The sequence below is a fragment of the Pseudonaja textilis genome, chromosome 2, assembly GCF_049901715.1.
Source record: "Pseudonaja textilis isolate UNSWEBS1 chromosome 2, rPseTex1.2, whole genome shotgun sequence".
NCBI classification, from domain to species: Eukaryota; Metazoa; Chordata; class Lepidosauria; order Squamata; family Elapidae; genus Pseudonaja; species Pseudonaja textilis.
The window spans coordinates 48,932,725-48,955,144 of NC_141991.1; the positions used below are offsets into that span (position 1 = coordinate 48,932,725).

The 22,420-nt window shown below is 37.6% G+C and overlaps 1 protein-coding gene across 4 annotated transcripts; it reads right to left on the reverse strand.

The window, feature by feature from the left end:
* Positions 1–1,082: 1,082 nt before the first annotated feature.
* IP6K2 (inositol hexakisphosphate kinase 2) lies at positions 1,083–20,599 on the reverse strand. 4 transcript variants are annotated; one of them, XM_087923798.1, is made up of 7 exons: positions 20,540–20,599; positions 19,106–19,164; positions 8,432–8,729; positions 6,103–6,325; positions 5,304–5,479; positions 3,391–3,566; positions 1,083–1,871 (listed from the first exon to the last, which is right to left on the reverse strand). In XM_087923798.1, exons 3-7 carry the CDS (start codon positions 8,631–8,633, stop codon positions 1,374–1,376), a joined length of 1,275 nt encoding a protein of 424 aa, XP_087779924.1. In that variant the 5' UTR covers positions 8,634–8,729; positions 19,106–19,164; positions 20,540–20,599; the 3' UTR covers positions 1,083–1,373. The 4 variants fall into 4 exon arrangements, with proteins under 4 accessions (XP_087779924.1, XP_087779925.1, XP_026579273.2 ...); XM_087923799.1 differs by lacking the exon at positions 20,540–20,599 and adding an exon at positions 19,874–20,101; XM_026723488.2 differs by lacking the exon at positions 19,106–19,164.
* Between the last annotated feature and the right edge of the window lie 1,821 nt (positions 20,600–22,420).

A 22,420-nucleotide genomic window follows, 5' to 3' on the forward strand; every position in this document is an offset into this window, starting at 1 on the left:
CTGAGTACCATATAGCCTATCTGTGATACCCTCCAATGCATTCAAGACAATGGGTTGTTATAATCTTATCATACCAAGAATGAAAACTGAGCTATTTGTATTTATAAAGTTTGTATTTATAACCTTTAAAACAATATAAATGGTTCGTATGTTCTTTAAACCATATAAACCACACTTATATGGTTCAAAAATAATTTTTAGTTAGTAAGTGGTTTGACAGCCTCTACACGACTGCCCAACTTCTAAGACTGGCCAGCTGAGGATGCTGCTTTACAGTGATTCAGTTTTGATCTGTCAAGGCACTTTTAAAAGAGGTGATGTCATCCCTGTTGTACCCAGTGAAAGAAATTCTATGGAGCGGTTGTGAAATTTTCACTTTCAAAAATCAGTTGAATGCTTTGGTTCAGAAAATTCAGCATACCCTTAATTTTTCACCAAATAATAAAGCAATGGTACCTTGAGCTTATGGATGCCATTATGGGAAATTTCATAGACCAAATTCAGATGAGACAGGATGACTAGTTTTAGAAAATTGCATGGTGAGGATAATAAATTTCCTATGCATGCATAAGTCCATTGCAAAGGGGTAGTGTTAAGTTTCCAATAGACCTACTCAAAGTTCCAAAGTGAAGACTAAGAGTACCACTTAGCTGAGCAAAGCAAACCTCAAAAATATTAACCAAGATGAAAAAGCATGGAACAGAATTATTAGCAAGATCAAGGCTTTGGGCATAGGCGTAAAGATCAAGACTACGGAAACATCAGTAGGAGTGACAACAAGTTCTGCTATCATCCTGCACGATACAAAGCTCCAATGCTTGGTATTTTAACAAGGACATGAGACATCCCGCATATTACCAGATTACACATCCCACTTCCTGGGGAGCAGGGAAAGTATCAATTTATTGTACTATATTTTTTGTGACCATGTAGAAGGCCATCTACTAAGAATACATTAGCATTGTGTTTTGAAAATAACGGTTTATTTTGTGAAGACCTCAATTTAAAGTTAGTGTGTGTAATGTAATAGTTAACATCCAGGATATTTTAATAAATGACAGATTAGAAAGAGAACGTCATCATTTACAATGAACAAAAATATTTTATTGATACATATACAGAGAGGAATAACGGAGGTATCTGGATAATCAAATATGGAATGTTTACGAGAGTTAAAATAAAATAAAGATACCCAGATGTGTCAGTGCTAAATCTAGCACCACTAAATGGAAATGCCCTCTTTTGAACAGCTCTGACTCTGATGGGGCTATCCCAACACAGACTGTACAGGCTGCTACCACAAGAAAGTGGTCGGTATTTCTGGAATACAAAGAGTCATTATAGTGCTTTCTACAGTTTTGCATTCTAAATGTTTATTCACTACTTTCGTCCCTTATTTCTTTAATAATATGTATTAAATTTTGAAGTCCAAAAACATAACCCGTATCTTGGCCCTCATGCACCACGCTATCTTCTCCGTAATACCGGCATGTAGTGTGGGCAAAGTCTATCATTCGAACATCAACGGAATTAATTGTAGGCTTGTAGGCATATGCACATGCGGATTCATCCGATGATTCTTCTGAAAGACCTTCAATGTCTTCTGGGTCCGAGTCCTCCACCACATCTTGTAATTCCTTCCCATCATAAATAATCAGCAAAGAGCTGGAGTAAAAGCGGTAGGATTCCTGCTTCTCTAAGACTGATTTTAATTCAGTTAGTTTCTTTAGAACAGATTCAAAGAGTTCTCGTCGCAGATATTTGCCATTATGAAAAAACTGGTAAAGTGCTTCTTTAAATCCTTGGACTGAAAGTTTTCTCCCATGATATTTATTCATAAACATTAGGTGGCCAGAATCTGGCTGATAAACCTGTAGAAAGAAATAAAAAAGTAAGAAAAGGATCTGTTAGCACTAAATAGAGTGGTACTGTATTTACTGAAACAAAGCACAGAAATAAAATGATACAATGTTAACTGGTTTATTTGCAAGCTATTCTGCCATAGCTGAAGTAAAGTGGAGATTATCCCACTTGCTATCAATTCTCCAATGCATTTCTTCCCCTGCAAAGTAATTTTTTTCAGAATTACACTGTTTAAAAATAAGAGATATAACTAAATAATTTATGAAGGATTATAAATATGTTTGCCCAGTGTTTTTAAAATCAAGTCCCAGCATGTAGAATGTCACTCCATAACTCAGTCCATAAATAGAAGTATCACGCCTGTGCTTGTTAACTCTGTTGGCAAAGTTACTGGCACTTAAGTACCACTGCTTAGCATACTCAGTGGCCTATCCATGAAGGAGAAAAATAGTATTTAAAATTATAATCACATGGTGGTTTGTATCACACCTAAAAAAATACACAGGAGAAATCTATAGTTTGAAAGAATTGACCAGAATGCAACAATTTCTACTATTTTATTACAGTGAAGCCAGACTAGCCAGCCCATATAGATCAAAACATAACACGTCTTGACTCTTGCATTATACTATCTATTCACTGTAATTTCATACAATATGGCAAGGTGCATTTTGCAACACAGCTAGCTGAAGGATCCTGCGTTGTCTCAGGAAAGAAGACGAAATAGTTCCATCTTCTCTCTATGCAAGAACATATATGAAAGAAACAACAATGTCTCTACAATCACAAAAACGAATTGAAAAGTATACTATTTCACAAAAATGTTCTTTAAAATTCTAGTTCAATTATAGATGCAAATTGGGCTAAATCCCTATCCAGATGATTAGAGTCATATTCTGGAGTTTTCTTGAGCAAGATGAAGAAAGTATCCACTAGAAAATTATGAAGAGGAGGAATTATAAAACTGTGTAAAAAAAATATAACTGAATTACTATGCAGTTAAGATTCAAGGCAGAACTATTTTCAGATTGCCCAGAAATATTAATTCATACTCCCCTTCATTCAACTCTTTCATGCCAGCTGTAACAAAAGCTCATGTTCCTCAAACAAAACATGTAATGAACTAAGGGGTGGGGGCCCTTGGTGCTGAATGCTAGTCCAATGATGTTACCTAATTTGGGTAATGAAATGTCTGCAAGAAAACAGTCAAGCCCAGAAAGACCAAGGACCCCTCATTTCTATCCTGAGCCACAAATATTCTCCTTTATTGTACTGTAAAAACTGAAGTTGATTTATTTTTATTTTTCACATTTCAAAACTGTCCATCTTTCTCACAGAGGGACCCTGGGCAGGGTACAAATGCAAATAAGTAGCTATTGGTTTCATACATAATCACTTTTAATTGTAAGTTGTTCATTTATTTACACCAAGACCAATTCCTAGTGTGTCCAATCACACTTGGCCAATAAAGAATTCTATCCTATCCTATCCTGTCCCAAGTATGAATTATTCCTGTTTAAACCTTACCTGCATACCACACACACGAACTCCTATAACTGCTGAAGTACTCTGCTGGCATTTCCGGATCTGATTAGCTTTCTTTTCTTCAGATGCATCATCTCCGTGCTGCCGGGTTCCCATCTTGAGATCCAACACACAAGGCACCTCATATCGTGAGGTTAGGTTTTCCAATAAAATAAATTCTATTTAGTTAAGGAAAATGATATAACTACTAGCTTGTTTACACTTGAAATAAAAATAAATCCTGTAAACCACTTAGTTCTCAACCTGTGGTCCGTGGACTACTGAGGGGCAGCGATGTCATCACAGGAAATCCATGAAGAAATGTTATGCTTTAAATCTTGAGTTAAGACTTGGGGGTCCGTGGCCATAGTCTATGGCAGGGGTTCCCAACCTGGGGTGCCTGCACCCCTGGGGGTGCGAGACGATATTCCAGGGGGTGCGAGAAAAGTCCAGGTAAATAATAGGATATTGGCTATATGTTGGCATTTTTATTTATTATGCAATGGATTAACTTTGTTTTCATTTTAGAGTTAAGTATCGTTATTTAGTGGCCGTCACATACATAGCTGAAAAGATTCAATCCTACCATATATTTAACGTGTTCAGTAGTTCCTAAAGTCTAAATTTCAGGGGGTGCGGGGTTCGAGTGAAATTTCTTTAGGGGTGCGGGGTGAAAAAAAGGTTGGGAACCACTGGTCTATGGCCACAAAAGGTATTTAAAGAGGATCCGTGGTGAAGGAAAGGTTGAGAACTTCTGCTGTAAACAATGACAGAAATTATCAATGAGTGAAATCTAACATGTTTGATGAGACTTTCTCCTGCTCTTGCTCCCTCCAAATCAGTTTTGAAGGTTTGGGTGACCATCTCTGCCAGGGGAGAGATGGGATCGTCTCTCTGTGTAATTTGTCTTTAGACCTAATCCACGAGGTTTGACTGAAACGATTTACCGTTGTGCACCACGCAGAGTAGATAGATCCCCTCGGTGAGATCGGTGGCTAGCTAAATTTGATTAATAAATAAATAAACAACTAAAATATCTGCCTTCAACTGTAAATTAAGATGTTTATTACATTACAGAGTTACCATTTTAAATCAACTTGCTGCACATAAGCCATTTACAGCTTAGTGTCTTGATTGCTAAATTGTACCCAAAAAGTCCAGTGAAATGAAAAATGTTGTAAGAGCACAGAATCCTGTTCAATTGTTCTCAAATCTTTTTTTAAAAAAACCCTCAGGCTATCAACTAAAATATAATGTACAGACACTTCAACCAACCCCTCCCCCAAATAACATGGGATCAATTTACACTAAGTTGGGTTTAAGAAATAAGAAGCTGTTTCCCGAAAATATAAAATGGAGTAAACTCAATAGCAAATAACTCCATCATTTAAGAAATGTGGGCTTGTATCATAAAACTATGCATAAAAAGGCAAATTGATCTTTGTACTGACAAAACCCAAAGCAAAACTGATGCGAACTTGCTCAGATGACAAGCCGTCAATGCCTCTGATGGTGCTGAAAGAGTCAGTTCATAATCTAGCTTTGAACTATAGCATATTCTTAATTTTAAAATGAATTGATATGAATACAGACAACTGTCTTGGAATGCCTTCTGACCTGATACAGCTCCTTTTTATTGAAGAAACCCACATGATAATTAATCAGTCCTGTCCTCAAACAAGAGAACACAAGCTAATCACAAGTAGTGGCAAAGGCAGCTGACTTGCAAGGTCTGCTAATGGATACCTCCTAAGAAATATTAAAACAGCCAGAATGCTCAGTAGCAGAAGTAATCTTTTAATACTGGAGCAATGCATCAGACGTCCAGTTTGAATTGTATGTCTACTTTAAGTAATTTAATATTTCCTAGTTTTTTGCAACCTTTGTACAAACAGTATAAAATACACAAAGGATACTATATTGATTTCGATGCTTTGCATTTTCCTTCATTTGCTGGAGTTGCTGCTGATGGCACTTCATACTCCAAGGATTATGGTGCTTAAACTGTGAACTGACATTCCCCTTTTTCTCAACACTGTAATACAATACTTCCGATTTCTTAAGCAATTCAAATTCTTCCTCTAATTTGTGACTGAAATATAAAAACAAATGTTTGTGGTTAAATACAAGTATCAAATATTTTCAAATATGAACTGAATTGTGAATTGAATAAGGTGTCAACTTTCACTTTTTGTAATATATTTGTAACTAAATGATGACAATCATTAGTATTATCTAAACAATTTGCTCCAATTTTCTCTCAATCAAGATTTCACCATTTTTTTCAAAGAGAACTTGCATTTTATCAAGGATGGATGGGTCACGAAAGTTTATACATAATATATATATATATATATATATATTTATAGCTTTTAAGTGAGAATATGCTCTTTTCTGAGCATCAGATTGATGTGGTAGAACCGACAAATTTAACTCCATATAAGTAATCTGATACTGCAAAAATAGTTAGAGCATTTTGTTACTTCAGAAATTATAAGGCATATTTTATGACATAAATCATCATAAAATTCCACTAGTTTCAATGGGCTTATTCCAAGTAAGTATTTAGTATGCTCTGGTCCTGCACAAAATTCGTAGATATAAAACATAGGTTTATGTTCCAAATTAAATGCAGGTGAATCTTGCATGTCTTTTATAATCAAGTTTTAAATATATATTTTCAATAATGAGGAAGTAGAACATTCTGTCAATTACCTTTTCATTTTTTCTTCTTTTCTATGCTGCCTGACCCATTCTTTAGTTAACTTTTCATTTTCTAGCAAAACAGTCTTTTTATTACTCCACCGCAGCAATTTATTTTTGGGTTCACAGTCAGAATTATCTATACTTTCCAAGTTATCATGATCTCCATTTAATGGATAGGCTATTAGGCACAAGTTTCCATCTTCATCCTCTTCAAAGCTTACAGATACCACACCTTAAGAAGAAACATGAGATGTAACATGAAACATGAGAAGTAAAAATAAAAACATCACAACACAACATAATTTTACACTAAGAATATAGCAACTTTGGTTTTTCTCTTACCCCAAATCCTTAGTTTTTTATCTTGCCACAGGCCAAAACTCATCTGTCAACCTAACAAATATCAAAACATCTAGACAAAGTGACACCTCACAGAGAAGACAATTTATCATGAAGACAACACATTAATGATACAGGAGGTTCTTCTCTTTCTTGTGAGCACAGTAAGACTCAAATAATAACAGGAGACATTTTCAATTATTGAAAATTTTTATTATGTTTTAAATATCTGGCTTATCTGACTCTAGGAGAGATGTAAAACATTGCATATTTACATCTTGCAGGGGGATATGCCCTGCAAAGAAACACCAAAAGCTTAAAGTTTTGCTCCATAGCAAATCTAAAAGCATTCATCCAAAACAGAGGCTTTTGGGAATATTCTTAATAGATTCCAGAGAAAAAGAAAAGCTTGCAAGAGTAGAGCAAAACAAGAACAACATCACACATTACAACAGACAACTAATTCAAAGGCTTCCACTCAGAATCACCACGTTTAATTTACAATGATTTATTTTTCCTCTGGGGAATATATTTTATTGGTTTCAATTATGTAGCATCTCATAAATGAAATAACAAAATGAAGTACAAAACAAATTTAACTCAAGATACATCAAAACATGGTGAACCTTGAAAGTATTTTTGTCTCCTCATCTCAAAGTCTCTAGAGCACTGTTATGTTTTGAGAGGACAGTTCTGACAGGAATGCAGCCCCATACCACATAGGAAAGTTACGGCAGAAGTTGTAACAACTGGCTGAGTGGGATATTTTTTTTCTCAGTTCTCTCTCTTTATCCTGAAATCAATCAATCTGCACATTCTTGCCGCTCATCACTAGAGTTCGTGGCGAGAGGCTGGTACTTCTGAGCAGGGCAGGCAGCTGTGGGGCCTACAGGAGCAAGGGTAGGGAGTGCAGAAGCTCTGACTGACAGTCCTGCTGCCCATACGAGAAAGAGCTACAGGAAAGGGGGGAAGCCAGCTAGAAAATGGCCTTTGGCTTTATCCTGGAAAAAACAACAGAAATGGACCAAATAAAGCTCTCCCTCCCCGCTTAATCCCTCCCAAACATCTCCACAAGAGAAAAACCACATCTGCTAGTACAATTTATTACATTTAGTCAATATCATAAAACACACATTCATCTATTAATTCTGAAAGTTCATCATCAGAAACATTCAAATGTTCAGAAATTATGAATACCATTACAGAAATACAGCTAAAAAGCATTTCATCTTAGCCTTTGGTCCAAATAATATTGAACAATGGGGAAAAAGGTGGTTGATTAAATGAAGAAATAGAATACAGTATCAAAACTTCAGAATTTCAAATTCAAGTTAATTAAATTACTGCAGGATGAAAAACTGAATGTCTTGGTCAACTAACACAATGGTAAAAAGAACTGGAATATCCACTTCCACATACCATCATCTTTTACAACCTCAACAACAGTACTTCACCTTTTGCCTACCTATTGGCCACAGTGTTTTTTTCCATGTCTTTAAGGTTAAAAACAAGCTGATTATCTTTAACAGTAATTTTTTAATTTTCATTACTATGACAACTTGTTTATATAGCATGATCATAATGTAAGCAGTAGAGATCATCTGAAAATCCTTGTTAAGCTTCCAGTAGGCAGCATGCCTTATGCAGTTTATTTAATATCAGTTTTTTAAAAAAACATATGGTTTAAGAATCAGAAAGAAAAATATTATTACTGAAAACACTTACAAGCTGTTATCCGTATACTTACCTCCCTGTGCCTAAGGGCGATTTCTAGGCTATCACCAGCAGTGTCGTTCTACTCTAATGCTGTTAGTCAGCCCAAAGACCCACTGGCAAGCATCTCCACCCTGCATTTCCACAGCCTGGCTCAGACAACATCAAAATATATGAAAAGAAATCCCCTAAAATCTCTTATGCAAAAGAGATTTTAAGGACAAAAAGAACATTGGACTTTACTAAATGGATTAAACCCAGCCCCCTTCTAAAGGTAGCAACATACCTTCATACTGAGGAGTGAATTTATGCATTTCAGCAGGAAGAGTCTCATAGAACTGATGTTCTCTCTGAATAAGGGGCTTACAGATGGTCTTGTCATTAAAGCGGAGGACACAGGAGTGACCCCCAACCTGATGAACAAAAGGCTCCAGGAGGACGCCTTTGGAATAATGCTCCACTTCCATAGCTCCAAATGCCGGACTCATCCTTGTAGGACATTAGACAGACCAATGGGACGGTGGTGAAAGCAACTCACACAGAACTGTTCCTCCAGAAAGTATTTATTCCAGGTTAGTAAGTCTCTAGAAAGGAAAAAGAAAAAAAAATCCCCGTGTCTTTATTCTATTTTGTCTGGAACATCAAAGCTAAAGATTCTTTCGTTGCATCCAGAAAGAAGCAGAAGTGAAACTCTCGGCACAAAAGCTGAAACTGAAAACAGACATCCGGATCTGAGCACTGAGACAAACAGGAGTGAGGTCATGCAAAAGTCTGCATACCACGCCCCACATAATATTAGCCAATGAGCATTAGCAGAGAGCTACTAGGTGTGTCTCTTGCAAAGCAGGGAGAACGTCAGCAGAAAGAGGGGAGGAAAAGCGTTACTCACACTTCTCTCACTGTTCGTATTTGCTTTTAGTCAAGTTACTTATCACACAAAGGCACAGGGCAAAAGGAGATGCATTACCCTTTTCTATTTTTTTCTCTATATCGCAATACAGATAACGAGCTAAAAAGCATTGTAGCCTAGAATTTCCATTTAATTTTTTTCCCTTTGTCATCTAATACATGCACATAGACATTCACATACTATTTAAAATAAAATTAATGAAAATATATATATATATATATATAGTTAGTCTATCTAAAGCAACTCTTACAAAGAACCAAAAATAATGTGTAAAAAATAGTTTCCCTTTAATTCCTTGATTTTTCAAAGGGGACATCAGGGGAGAAAAAAGCCCAGGGCAAGAAGAAATTGATGGAAACTTATCAAAGAGAGATCCAATCTATAGAAATTTCCTGAGCATGAGAGCAATTAATCAGTGGAACAGAAGTCATGGGTAGCTCCATCACTGGAGATTTTTTAAGAAGAGACTGGGCAGCTATTTGCCCAGAATAGTCTAGGATCTCCTGCTTGGGCTGGGGGTGGGACTGGAAGACCCTCCAAACTCCCTTATTTTGTTATTCTTGCTAAAAACTCTTGAGTCAAGCTATCAACTTTAAATTCAAAAGTAAGTTGAAAAACAACCTCAGCCTTTCCAAAGATACTCTATGAAAGCAGCCTTGGAAAAAACTGGGGGAAAAGTCATGCATCAAGATCGTATTTTAAAAAAAGAAACACAGATTTCCTCATTTTTATGACTTCTGAAAACTTTCATGTAGTTTCACAAATATTTTTACCACTAACAAAGATGTACAAAAAGCATAAAAGACCATTTTAAGTTTAACCTAGCAAGAATTTATCTACATGCAAGCAAATATTTAAAATTTTAAGTAGTACCGTGCAGTTAAAAATTCAAAGACCCATTGTATGATTCAATATATTATCTTTGAAGAAACAGAAGATAATGTCTCTTAGCAGTAAATATAAGGGGCTTTACACAAATTAAGCTACTGATTTTATCTTTCTATTTATCCATCTAAAAACAACTTGGTGCTTAATTGCAGAGTACTAAAGAGCATTACATGAATAATAATTCACTTAATTCTAAGAGACCACAAAGTGTTCTAGGTCACAAACCTATTTTTAGACATACTTAAATATAAGATCACAACGTAAAATAGTGCAAAGCATATTAAGTCAAAAACAAATCTCACAGAATTAAGTTATGTTTATTCCCCAAAAAGGATTGCAACTATCCTGTAACTAATGCCAAGAGATTACAAAAGCCATTCATTATTTTGTTTATCAATAGGTCCATTTATTGAAGCATAGGGAGGAGTAAGGAACGGAGGCTTTCAATATTGCATAACCAAATCTGTGTATGTCAACTTAGCAGATCATCATGATACCAGCACTAGAAATTCTACTGTGCAAAATAATTATTTAAATTTATTGAAATAAATTAAATGGAAGAATGCTTACTGTAGCATAACATTCATTTAAAATGTAAGCAGTAAGCATATTTAATATTTATTCTTCTAGCTGGTTACTAGAGCCGAATGTTGTCAATTACTGCATCAAGTTCATTTCTGTAACAAAGAGATATCCAGAAGGTGGCACTGTTATTATTCTCTGTCAAGGTGAAGAATTTATTCTTAAAATGCAAGAGCTCTGTGGTAAATCAAAGTCATCCCGGTAAGAAGATAATGGGAAACCATTTTCATATTAATGCCAAGAAAAAGCAGACTTATCCATTAGGTCTCTAGAACTTAAGTTTAAAATGAAGAAGACTTATTTATGCCTAATCAGCTGAAGCACAAACTCCTGGTGGGTCTTCAAATAAGCAAAGACCTGTTTTTTTTTAATTGATTTACATTTAAAAGTTACCAAATTATTGTTTAAATAATTGCCCTAACAGTATAAAACACACGTTGACAGAGAGGGAGAGCACAACATGTTATCCAGTAAGAACACCAAAATCATATCCAGAACTCATGTTCTTCAGAGAAAAGCATACAAGCCTAAAAAAGCATACTATTCTCACCTCACAATCATCCCTTGTGAGCTCATTATAACTTGTTTTCTTTCAGCATACCAATGACCATAGGGAATTTTGATATCTGTGACTTTACAAACCTGAAGTCTCTTATGTATTAGCCAGGGCATGATTCAACAGATCTGCATCTAAACACACATAATCATTAAAGTTATGTCTTATGGCTGGGTAAGCAAAATATTATCCATTTTTCTCAGAACATTTGTAACGACTCTAGTTAATCTTAAGATTGCCCTTGAAAATGTTACAACTCCTTCATGACTGAAAAATGTTCATAAGGGCAATATGACTTAAACAGCATAAAACAGACTTGCTGGGATGACTCTTCGGAACTGGAATATAGGAACTGAAGGATATAATTTGTTCAAAAAATACAGAAACAATAGGAAGAGAGCTGTTGCACTAATATTAAATTGTCTAGCACTGCTCAAGAATCCAAGTAAATCAATGTAGCAATATTGCAAAGAACATCTGGGATAAAATAAGTAGCAAGCAAATAAAAATACCATTGTTGAGATCTACTCTAATCAGCCTAATGGAACTAAAGATATGGAGTATGTTTTGAAAAAGCAAAATACACTTCTTTTAAAGAGGCATGAAACATACTTTTTTTTACTACAATTAGAAGACACTCTGCCAACTATGATTCTCCAGGAAATCCCTGACTTGTTTTCCTAACTATTCTAACTAGTCCCAACGCCATTACTTTAAGAAGGCTGTGGATGTTACTTTGGGTGTTGGGGCCAGGATACTGATAAGCTCACCCTGTGAGGTGTGATGACGGGATACTGCAATTGTTCCATTGTTGAGGCTTTTTTTGTTATTCTTATAAGTTATTCTTATGTCTGTTTTTATTGTTATAAAGCACCCAGAATTGCATTTTTGTGGCACGTAAAAATCCTGTAACTAAATAAGTAACTTTTCTATTGTTCTTTCTTTTTTAGAGGATGAAGGAAAGTACAAGAAGATCAACTTGACCTGATATTAACCTTAGTCTATGAGGGAAAGAACAAATAAATGATTGTGTAATCTTCTTCAGATTTCAAGGGAAACTAGAGCTAAGAGTAGTCAAACATGTATTTTAGATTTTGTAAGATTTTAATAAATTCAGAACAATTGAAAAAGGAAACATCTCAAGGTCTAGATCAGTGGCCCCCAACTTATTGGGCACCAGGGACCGGTTTCATGGAGAGGGCTTCCACCGACTGGAGAAGCTGTGGGACTTCACTTGTTTGCATGGCCTGGTTTCTGGCACACCACGGAACAGGCATTGGGGACCCCTATTCTAGATGTCAACAATATACTTTTTATTCCAAATAAGACTTTTTATTTTATCAACAGATTTAACTCTAAGAGGAATAATTTCAATTCCAATGTCCTTTTTTATATAAAATGTCTCCTCTACCCACCTCTCAAGAACTAGAGTAATCAAAGTGATTAAAGGGAAACGCTCTAAGTCTCTAACATAGGAAGCATCAGTAACTACCCATAACAAGATCAATTGCTAAAAAACATCTTATTATTCTTAACTTCCCCAATGGAATAATAGAGAAGCTTTGGCTATAAAGAATGGGCGTGATTTAGATCTAGGTTGATTTAGCACGTTTGTTTCTTCCTGGTTAGAAAACCCTAGTTCAATGTTATTGCTAAAGTCCATTTGTCAGCATTAGATAGCATATATGAATACAGACTTTTCAAGATGTTAAATTCCCCAAAGTAAGCAACTGGAAAGGAAATGAGCCTGAGGCCACTCATCTTATGTATGTATACATATGTAGGTGTGTTGGTATATAAAAATGAGTAATAGATAAAAGAATGTATAAAAGAAGAACACTCACTGTATCCTTCTACAAAATTTTACCCTGGAGATAAATATGCAAATCACTTCAAATTTTAAAAAGCTATTGTTAAAACACACATGAAACTAAGTGCCAAGACTTATCAAATAAATTACATGAGAACAGGGTTATGATTATTCAGATTACATATCTGAAATTAACAAGAGTGCTACTTTGGTCTAGTGATTGGTCTACCATCTCAGATACCTCTCTTAGCAGCTACATTTATGTTTTTGTGACCTGCAGCCCACCCACCTATTTTATATAAGAATGCCTCTATGGTCTATGTAAAACCCAGAAACATTTGATATGTAAGGTTGGTGTTTTGTATTCAGCATGGCAACTTTCCTTTTTTTTTATCATTATAAGGATATCAGTAAAAATAATAGGTGATACAAGAAGCCTGGCAGGCTCCAAGTAAAATCAGTGGGCACTACAGTCTATTCAACTGAGGAATCAGAAGTCATTTGTTGAGATTATTTTTAAATTTTTTCTATAGTGTTGAAATCTTTACTACATCCATTTACTTCAGGAACACTGCAATAAATTATGTGGTACTAAGGCTGCAGCAAAACAGATCCAGTTGATATATTTGTACAATATTCATATGTGCACCAGTTGCGCCCTTTTCTGGATTTGAAGGCCCTGTGCTCAGTCAGTCATGCCCTGGTCATCTCTCATCTGGATTAGTGCAATGAGCTCTACATGTGAGCTACCCTTGAAAAATATTTGGAAGCTACAATTGGCCCAGAATGCAGTAGCATGAATAATTTTGTAGGTCCCTAGAGTGGCAAAAGTAACACCATTATATGAGCTGTTATGCCAACAGGTGCAATTCAAGGTGTTGATTATCTTCTTTAAAGCCCTTTATGGTATAGTCTGAGGAGTCATTTTGAGCTATGGGACTGGCCCGTTCCACTCATTCTAGCAGAAGGGACCTGCTGCAGACCCCCATCACACAAGGCTGGAGGAGTCTAGAAGAAAACTATTTTCTGCCAGTCTTTGGAACATCTTGCCCTGGAGGAGAGATCCACCTCTATCCTTTTGGACCTCAAGAAAGACCCTTAAAACCTGGCTCTACCAGTTAATGTGGAGACCCAATGGAAAAGTTGTAAGCTAGAGGTAGTTGGTGCAGTGACAGAAAAGGCACCAACCTGTTCTGCTCTGAGGCCATGATTTTTTTGGTTTGTATTTTATCCTTTGCAATTTTACTCGTTATATTTCTAATTTATATATTTCTATTTTTATTATATTGTAAGCCACTCAGAGTCATTTGAAAAGTGAGATGGGCAGCATATAGATTTAATTACGGTATGTATACAGTGGAACCTTTGGTCACGACCATAATTTGTTCCATAACTTTGATGATTTCTTCATCTTCTAATGTTTTGTCTTAAGGAATTTCTGGGTCAGAGGTCATGTTTGAACGCCACCCGAGTATATGTTCGTGACCAGATTCAAAAATTTTGTCAATTTTTTGGTCTGAACCCGATTTGGTAGTGGTCAGAAGCATTTGTGACCAGAGGTTCTACTGTAATTAGTATTAGTAGATATAAACACAATGCTACATATACAATGTTATCTATCTAGCTATCTATCTAGCTATCTATCTAGCTATTAAGTATAGGCAACAATGATGCCATTGAGTGTAGACTTCTGTCCTTCTTAAGATAATACCTCATTAACCACAAGCCTTTTTTATATTTGCAAATCTATGCATCTTATCAGCAGTCCATTCAGTTGCTGCTATATGCAAGGATAGCCAACATTATATTAATGCTAATCTTTTGAATTACAGTAAAAGGAAGAAAGTAAATTAGACTTCAATATTTCAAATAAGTTATAAATGCCAACAATATTAAACTGATATTCAGCAGGTGTACAGCATCCTGATGTAAGAAAAGCAATGTGTGAAGAACCCTGTTTAAGGGCTATTTTCAGCAGTTTAGATTTGAGCATATAAACAGTGCTTTTGTCAGATCAACATTAAGTTTATTAGGGAAGTTGAATTAGTAAAGTGAAGATAATGATATCATTAGCTAAAGCTATCCCATCATACATTTTAATTACTTTCTTCCAATGGTTTTCATTTACCAAAGCATCTGAACTTCAGTTAAGAGGGGAAATATCTATGTAGTGCATATTTTTAAATTTGTGGAATCAACCATCCATTCTTTTTCTTACACTCCTTGATGCAATCTATTACAGCATCTAGCAGATTCTAAGGGCTTATCTTCATGTCCTTCTAAGCCAGGGGTGGGCAAAACTATGGCCCGCGGGCCACATCCGGCCCGTTGGTCTGTCCAATCCAGCCCGCCCCTGAAAAAAAATCGCTGGGCGTGGCGTATTGCCCTGCGCCGTGTGGCCCTCAAAGCTGCAAAACAGTGCGGAGCGCTCTCGGGGTAGGAAATAAAAGAAGAACTTTGCAAAGGCCTCGGCTGGGAATTCGAAATCACCGTCGAGTGCGACCTCTCCGAAGGTGAGTCCCCGCCAATCCCCCTTTTTTTTCCGGGGCTTCCAGGCTTAAACTTTGCAAAGGCAAAGTTTGCAGGCAGGAGCGTCTTCCCGCTGAGGAGCAGGAAGGGTTCTGCCCGGCGGGCGGGCGGGCTACTTGGAGGAGGCGCTCCGGGCTTCCCCTCCACCACACGGCTCGGGGCCAGGCGCGAGCGCCCGAGAGGAAAAAGCAAGCCGCAAGTTGCTGGGAAGTTGCTCGGGTGCTGGGAGCCGCCGTCGTGGTGAGCGGCTCGTCGGGCACGTACGTGATGAGGAGGGCTTTTAAAGTGCCACCCGAGCAGGACCGAGCTAGGAAACGGGGCACCAAGGCAGGGCAAGGCTCCATCAGCAGCGGCCTAGCTTTAGGTGGGCTTGGATGCCCCTGAGCGCGGTTTGCTGTTTGTTCTCTCCTGGGACTCGCGTTTGGAAAGCGTGGAAAGTAGTATCAGGAGCAGCCATGGTGTTACTTTTTCTTATTATAATATATATATATATAACATATATATATATCACATATATATATATTATGAAGGGCCCATTATAAAATGCAGCAAATTATATATAAGAATATTTTATATATATATAAATATATAATATATATATATATTTTAATTATATATATATATATATATATATATAATATTCTTATAAGATTATACATACATACATACATACATATTATTCTTATATATAATTTGCTGCATTTTATAATGGGCCCTTTATAATGGTATTTTATAAAATTGGTTCGGCCCTCGAACAGAGATCTGATTTTCCATGTGGCCCCCGACAGAAATTAATTGCCCACCCCTGTTCTAAGCACAATATAAAGACGCCTTGCTAGATTTCCTCATGATTTCACCTTCAAACAACACTGGCCCAGCATGGAGGCAGCTTAAATGCATATCTAATTTCAAGGGATCATGTAAAAATCTTCGTTGGGAGAAAACAGGAATGATACCCATTTGTTCCACTTCTGTTAGTACTTCACCACAAAAAATAATAATCACCACTTTGTAGTAAATTTCTAGAATAGAACCAGTTGAAAATAGGTTCGTTGTGGATGGCTGAAAACAGCTGGACTTGACCAGTAAGAATAGTATTAATTTTCCTATTGCATAATTGTTAACTGCTTGCATTTAATGTTGATCTAAGACTTACTTTCTGAAACAGATGACATAGGAAAGACTTTCATTTGCAGACTTTATTTATGGAAATGGCATAAAGAATATAACCCAGGGTTACTAAATTGACTTATACAATATACTGACTTTAAACAGAACACATGCACTGGATCTGCATAGTGCATTAGACTAAAATCTCATGGTCAGGTTTGTAGTTCAATATGCATGGAATCATAAAATATGCCAATTTATAGGGGTTTCTATAAAGCAGAAAAAATGTTGTTTTAAACTCAGAACCAATCAGAAAATTCTGGATGCCCTGGACATTTTAAGTCAGCAACAATTCAGTAGTTTTCCCTCCTCTTAACATAATCCCCATACCAATTATTTTCCTTCCCTTCTAAGTAGCCAATGTTTAGATATCCTATAGAGCTGCTTGCCACAATCATCCCAAGGCCTTCCTTTTGCTATAGGGTATATAGCGCCGTGGTGGCACAATGGTTAAAATGCAGTATTGCAGGCTAATTTTGCCAACTGTCAACAGTTCTATTCTCATCAACTCAAGGTTGACTCAGCCTTCCATTCTTTCGAGGTCAGTAAAATGAGGACTCAGATTGTTGGGGGCAATATGCTGAGATTGTAAACTACTCAAGTGTGCTGTAAAGCACTAATGGAGCAGTATATAAGTCTAAGTGCTATTGCTATAGTCATACCTATGATCCAGAAAGCACCAATTCATTTCAATAAAGCTTCAAATTGTTAACGTGCATCACACAAATGCTAAAAATACTTTCTAGAGCAGTGGTTCTCAACTTTTTCTTCACTATGGACTCCCTTTAAATACCTTTTGTGGCCATAAACTACCAAGACTTAACAGAAGATTTAAATCATAACATTTCTTCATGGCTTTATGCACCCCTGTAACAACATTGTAGCCCCAGAGGTCCGCAGACCACAGGCTGAGAACCATTGTCCTGCAACCTCATACCCTCCAGATGTTTTGAACTACTGCTCCCTTAATTCCAAGCTAGCGTGCTCAATCATGAAAAACTGTCATGATATAATGGTGAATTGTGCTCACTCCCATAAAAATAACATGATAAATAATGCAGAAATTATTTTTTTCCTTAGAAATGGATTATTTCTTGCCTCCAATTATTTTGAGGTCTATGTGCACAGATTAGCATCATCTGTGGATCTAAGATGCAAATAAAATTGTTTGATTCAAAGGTAATTTATTGCATATCCGAATATATTGTCATATTTTCTTTATTTCTCAGAACTGAACATTTAGATCCACTGAGATTGTTTACAATTAAAGCTCGCTACTGCAGCTTTATCTTGTTTGAACAAAATCTTGATACATCTCTATCAACACCAGTTATTTTTGTGATTTCGGCTCTAAGAATGTATTATACCTTCTAAGCTTATCTAAAATGGCTAACTTAAGATATTCATGTTTTTTTTTCTGTACACTGGATAGATCAAATCAATAAAGCACATTCTCTCAACATAGTGGAAGGGTCAGTTGCTTTTCAGTTCCATTAATTCTTTGCAACTGATAAATGCAGCAACACTTTACCTGTTCATCACCATCTTAACCACCTGCTCTTTGCAAGAGTTTAGATTAAACCAACAGATGACTGTGCAGTCACTATTTGACCACCTCTAGTAAAAAGGTATTATTAGCTTTTTTATTAAGCTACATGGAATGTTTTGCATTTCTTAATCATATTTTAGCCTAGCACATAATCACTGTGATTATTTTATGGTGCACAGTGATCTAATAAAGCTAAACAATATTCATGAATATTTGGATGGGGACCATTATAAAATCCCATTATAGGAAAGAAAAGAAAAAAGACAATGGAAAACCATTTCTGAATTGTTGCCAAGAACATGACATGGTTTTATCTAAGGAGTTGAGCTCAAATCAAGAGTTTTTATCTTTATATCATGTAAACACAGCCATTACTAAACTAAGACAAGAAATTAAGTTAAGTTTCTACACTGATCACATCTTTGATTCCCTGAATGAACCACAGTTCCCATACATTATTTTTACTTATTCAACCTGTAATTAAATCCATGTAATTTTCTTAGCTAGATTTATACCCTATCTTTCCACCAGAATACAAAGTAGCATACATTCCATTTTTTTTTTCCAATTAAAGCAACCTCCATGAAAGGCAGCATATTTGACATATATTAATTGAGAGATAATAACTTGCTTGTAAGTCACAAAGTGAATTTCTGTGCCCAAGAGTGTTCCTGAATCTAGGTTCCCTGGTTCTACTCCACCTCAACTATACATGGTAGTTGCTTTTGCACTACTGATTACCACACTGAATCTCACAAGTATTGAGTTGACAAAACCAATTTAGTGGTTGTAGTAATAATATATTAATCTTGTATGGCACTCAACTTTCAATCATGTACTGGTATTTGGTGAACCCTGAAAGTTTAGCAAGAGCAAATATTCTTTTTATTCATGAGAAAAATATTTTAATATGAAGACTTTTACATCTTACAAAGTGGCTGTGGTTTCATTATTTTCCATGTATACCTTAATATTGTTCATTTCAGTGTATCTCCACTGCTATGTATTGCTTTGAGCTCCTTGTTCTGAAAAAAGCACATGTGTACTGTTATTAAATGAATGTCATGAATCCAGCATTTAATCTGTGCATCAAACTATGAATTCAAAAAGCATATAGAAACAGGCAAAACTACTATTTTGTGAAATAGATATTTTTTTAGTAAGGTGTCTTCTACAGCACATTTTGAATACTTCTATTGAGTTTGAACTTTATTGAACTGCTCCCAAATACATGGCTGAAGGGGTTCTATTATTTATAGCATGCTTATATTACTTAATATGTTATGCACCCCAATATATAGTTCAAAAGAACCTATAAAAGCAAAGTCCGTTTTAAAAGATCAGAGTAGAAATACAGAACATCATTAATGTCAGCAGTGTAATATAACAATCTAATACAAAACAAAAAGGCAGATCTGTTTTTACTTAAATGCAAAGTAGTACTGTACGTTTTCAGCATTTTATTTTAGGAGTCCATCAAAGGAGAAGTCCATTTAAAGTTACACACATCAGGGGGGAAAAGCTTTGCACTAAACACCTTCAAAGTGTCAAAAAACTGGGAAAGCAAAATGTAAACACAATAGAGGAAGTGAATATGTGAAGAGAGAATGGCATATGTGCCTCTTTTTTAAAAAAATTCCCCAAGTAGCAATGAGTCATCTATTTCCTATTACAATAAAAGCTTTGAAATTCATCCTGCACATACAAGTTTTCATTAACCCATCATCTTCTGACCTGCTGCTCCACAGAGATTTCATCCTCCCGGCTGGACCTTCTATATACCAAAAGGCTAACTTTTAAAAACGAGGAAAGGAAGATGCTTCTTTTTTATGCTGGCCATTATTTTGAACGCCCCCCGCCCCCCAATACACACATCTCCTTCGTTTACTAAATGCCTTGGGTGCCTTTTGCCTCCCGCTCCCGAGCCGCTGTTATTTGAACTGCGTTGCAAAGCCACTTCCTAGGGGCGTTCAAATCCCAAAGATACTCGGGTAGCGGGGAACATCCCACACTCACATTTTAAACTTTCGCTTGGGTAAGGATAACACCTTTGTACGCCTAGAATATTGGGATTTCACCAACCCTGGGATCAAAAGCGGGTTATCTCAAATGGGATGCGCCCCCCCCACACACACACCTTGAAGTAGGACGTGGGTGACAAAAAGGAGCCAGTTTCGATCTCAGTAAAACGGGGGGGGGGGAGGGGGGTGAAAATGGTGCCCCAAACCGCTGCCAGTTTCAGTATGTTAAGATGAACGAAAGGCAGTTGCCCTATTACGGCTCTGGCTGGCGCCCATTGCGGGAATCAAGGGCCCCGGACACGATGCGGCTCTTTCGGACTTGCTACCTCGCCGAGCGCACCCAGTGACAGAAAAACAAAAAATAAACCTTCCTCATTACCTTCCAATCAGCTCCAAACCAACAGCCACCTCAACTCTTTTGTTCCTCACAGGCCAAAATGGCGGTGGGGAGCGGGACGGCCCTTTCCCCCACCCCCCCACCGCGAATAGAAGGGTAGGCCCCGCCCCACCCCGTCGCCATTGGTTCAGGGGGAGTCAGCCTCTGCTGATTGGAGGCGAAGGAAGCGGACTCTGTTACTAGGGGAGCCGAGGCGGGCGGCCAGACATCGTGCGACGCGTGATGATGGGGAAGGGGAGGGTTAGAAGCGGGGAAGATGAGGACTTGGGGAGACCGGCGGAGTGAGGGCGGGAGGGGCCGCGGAAGAGTGGCGGGCTTGATGGCAGTAACTGCGAGCGGAGGGGAGAGCGGGAGGATAAATGGTAGCTCCCTGGAAGCCCCTAAGGGGGTGGCTAGGCTAGCTTTGAGTCCTTCAGCTGTTGCTGATGCTATATGTCATCCCTGGCCTTAAGCAATGTCTCGTCTTTGTTTTCATGCCTGGGTTCAAACAAATCTGACGTCTGTTTCCTGCCCTTTCTGGAATAAAAGTACTAGAAGCAATAAAGTGCAATTTTCTATATACGTCAGAGTCCAGAATTCATTGAAGTGGTTAACGGAAAGAAATTTCTCGGTCAAATCTGCACTGTGGGGCATTCCAATACAAGTGCCAGATGGAGAAGGTGCTTGATCTCTATTTGCCTGCACATTGTTCCTTGATTGGCAGCTCAGAAAGCCTGTGCATTGCAGCACTGGAGCAGGGTACCTGGCTGGTTGTTAAATTTCCATTCCTCTCAAACATCACAGATCACAGGTAAAGGTATCCCCAACTGGAATGAAAACCAATTGTAGAAGTTTTCCCTTATCATGCAATTTGCTCCATGACCTTAGCTAAGTCACACTGTCAGTTGCAATGGTGCAAACCTAGCCACTGCTTGACAGTAGTGCTGAACATTGCCCTTTTGTACAGAATTTCCTCTGCACATACACAATTTCCAACATGGTTTCCTGATGGGACTATATCTGCAGGTTGTAATGGTCAATTCTTGCTAAACAGCTATACATTCCTGTTCGTTCCTGAAGTCCCTCAGTGCTCTAAATTCCAAACCCAACAAGACTTCCCCACTGCAGTGTGCTGCCAACTCAGAGAAAGTATGATTTTATGAGTCTAAGATGAGGTCATGGTACAGCTTCAAGACCATGCTAGCCACAGAGCCTTATCTCCCTCTTCAGTCCATAGGTTTCTTACCTAGAGAGAGTGCTAACATTGCATCAGCCTGCAGATGCATACACAGTAAGAAATTCAAGGGGGACTTCAATTGACTCTTGCAAACACCTTGGCAACCACCCCTTGCCTATTAGCCCCCAAGGTTCCCAACTAGAAGAAAGTTGTAGGTGACTATGACCAGCAAGGTTGGAAGGACTACCAAACTATGGATAGTGACACTGATGTGCCCAGCACTGATCCTCATGGCATGATATTCTCCTCCTGCTGCATGCCACAGGCTGCTCCTGTCTTCCTTCACCTCTTGCTCCAATTTAAATTCCCCAGAGATGGTCTCTGTGTGAGGAGAGTATGTATGTGTCATGCTGCACAGCACAACTATTCACTGGCATGTGCCCAAGTTGCCCCTCGGCCCTCATGATAATGAGTTGGCCTCCTCCAAAGGGTCAAGATGGCAAAGCAAAAGGCCATGAAGCCTCAGGTGCAGGCAGGTCTATAAGGCAGGAGGAAATAGGTGGCAGTTCTCTTCATGACTATGCATCCTCACCACTTCCTTTCCCTTTGCAAGGCACCTGCAAGGTGTAGCACCACAGGAAGGAAAAGCAGGCTGTTCAGCAGACAGCAAGTTTGTGTGTGGGGGTGGGGGAATACTTGTTCACCTA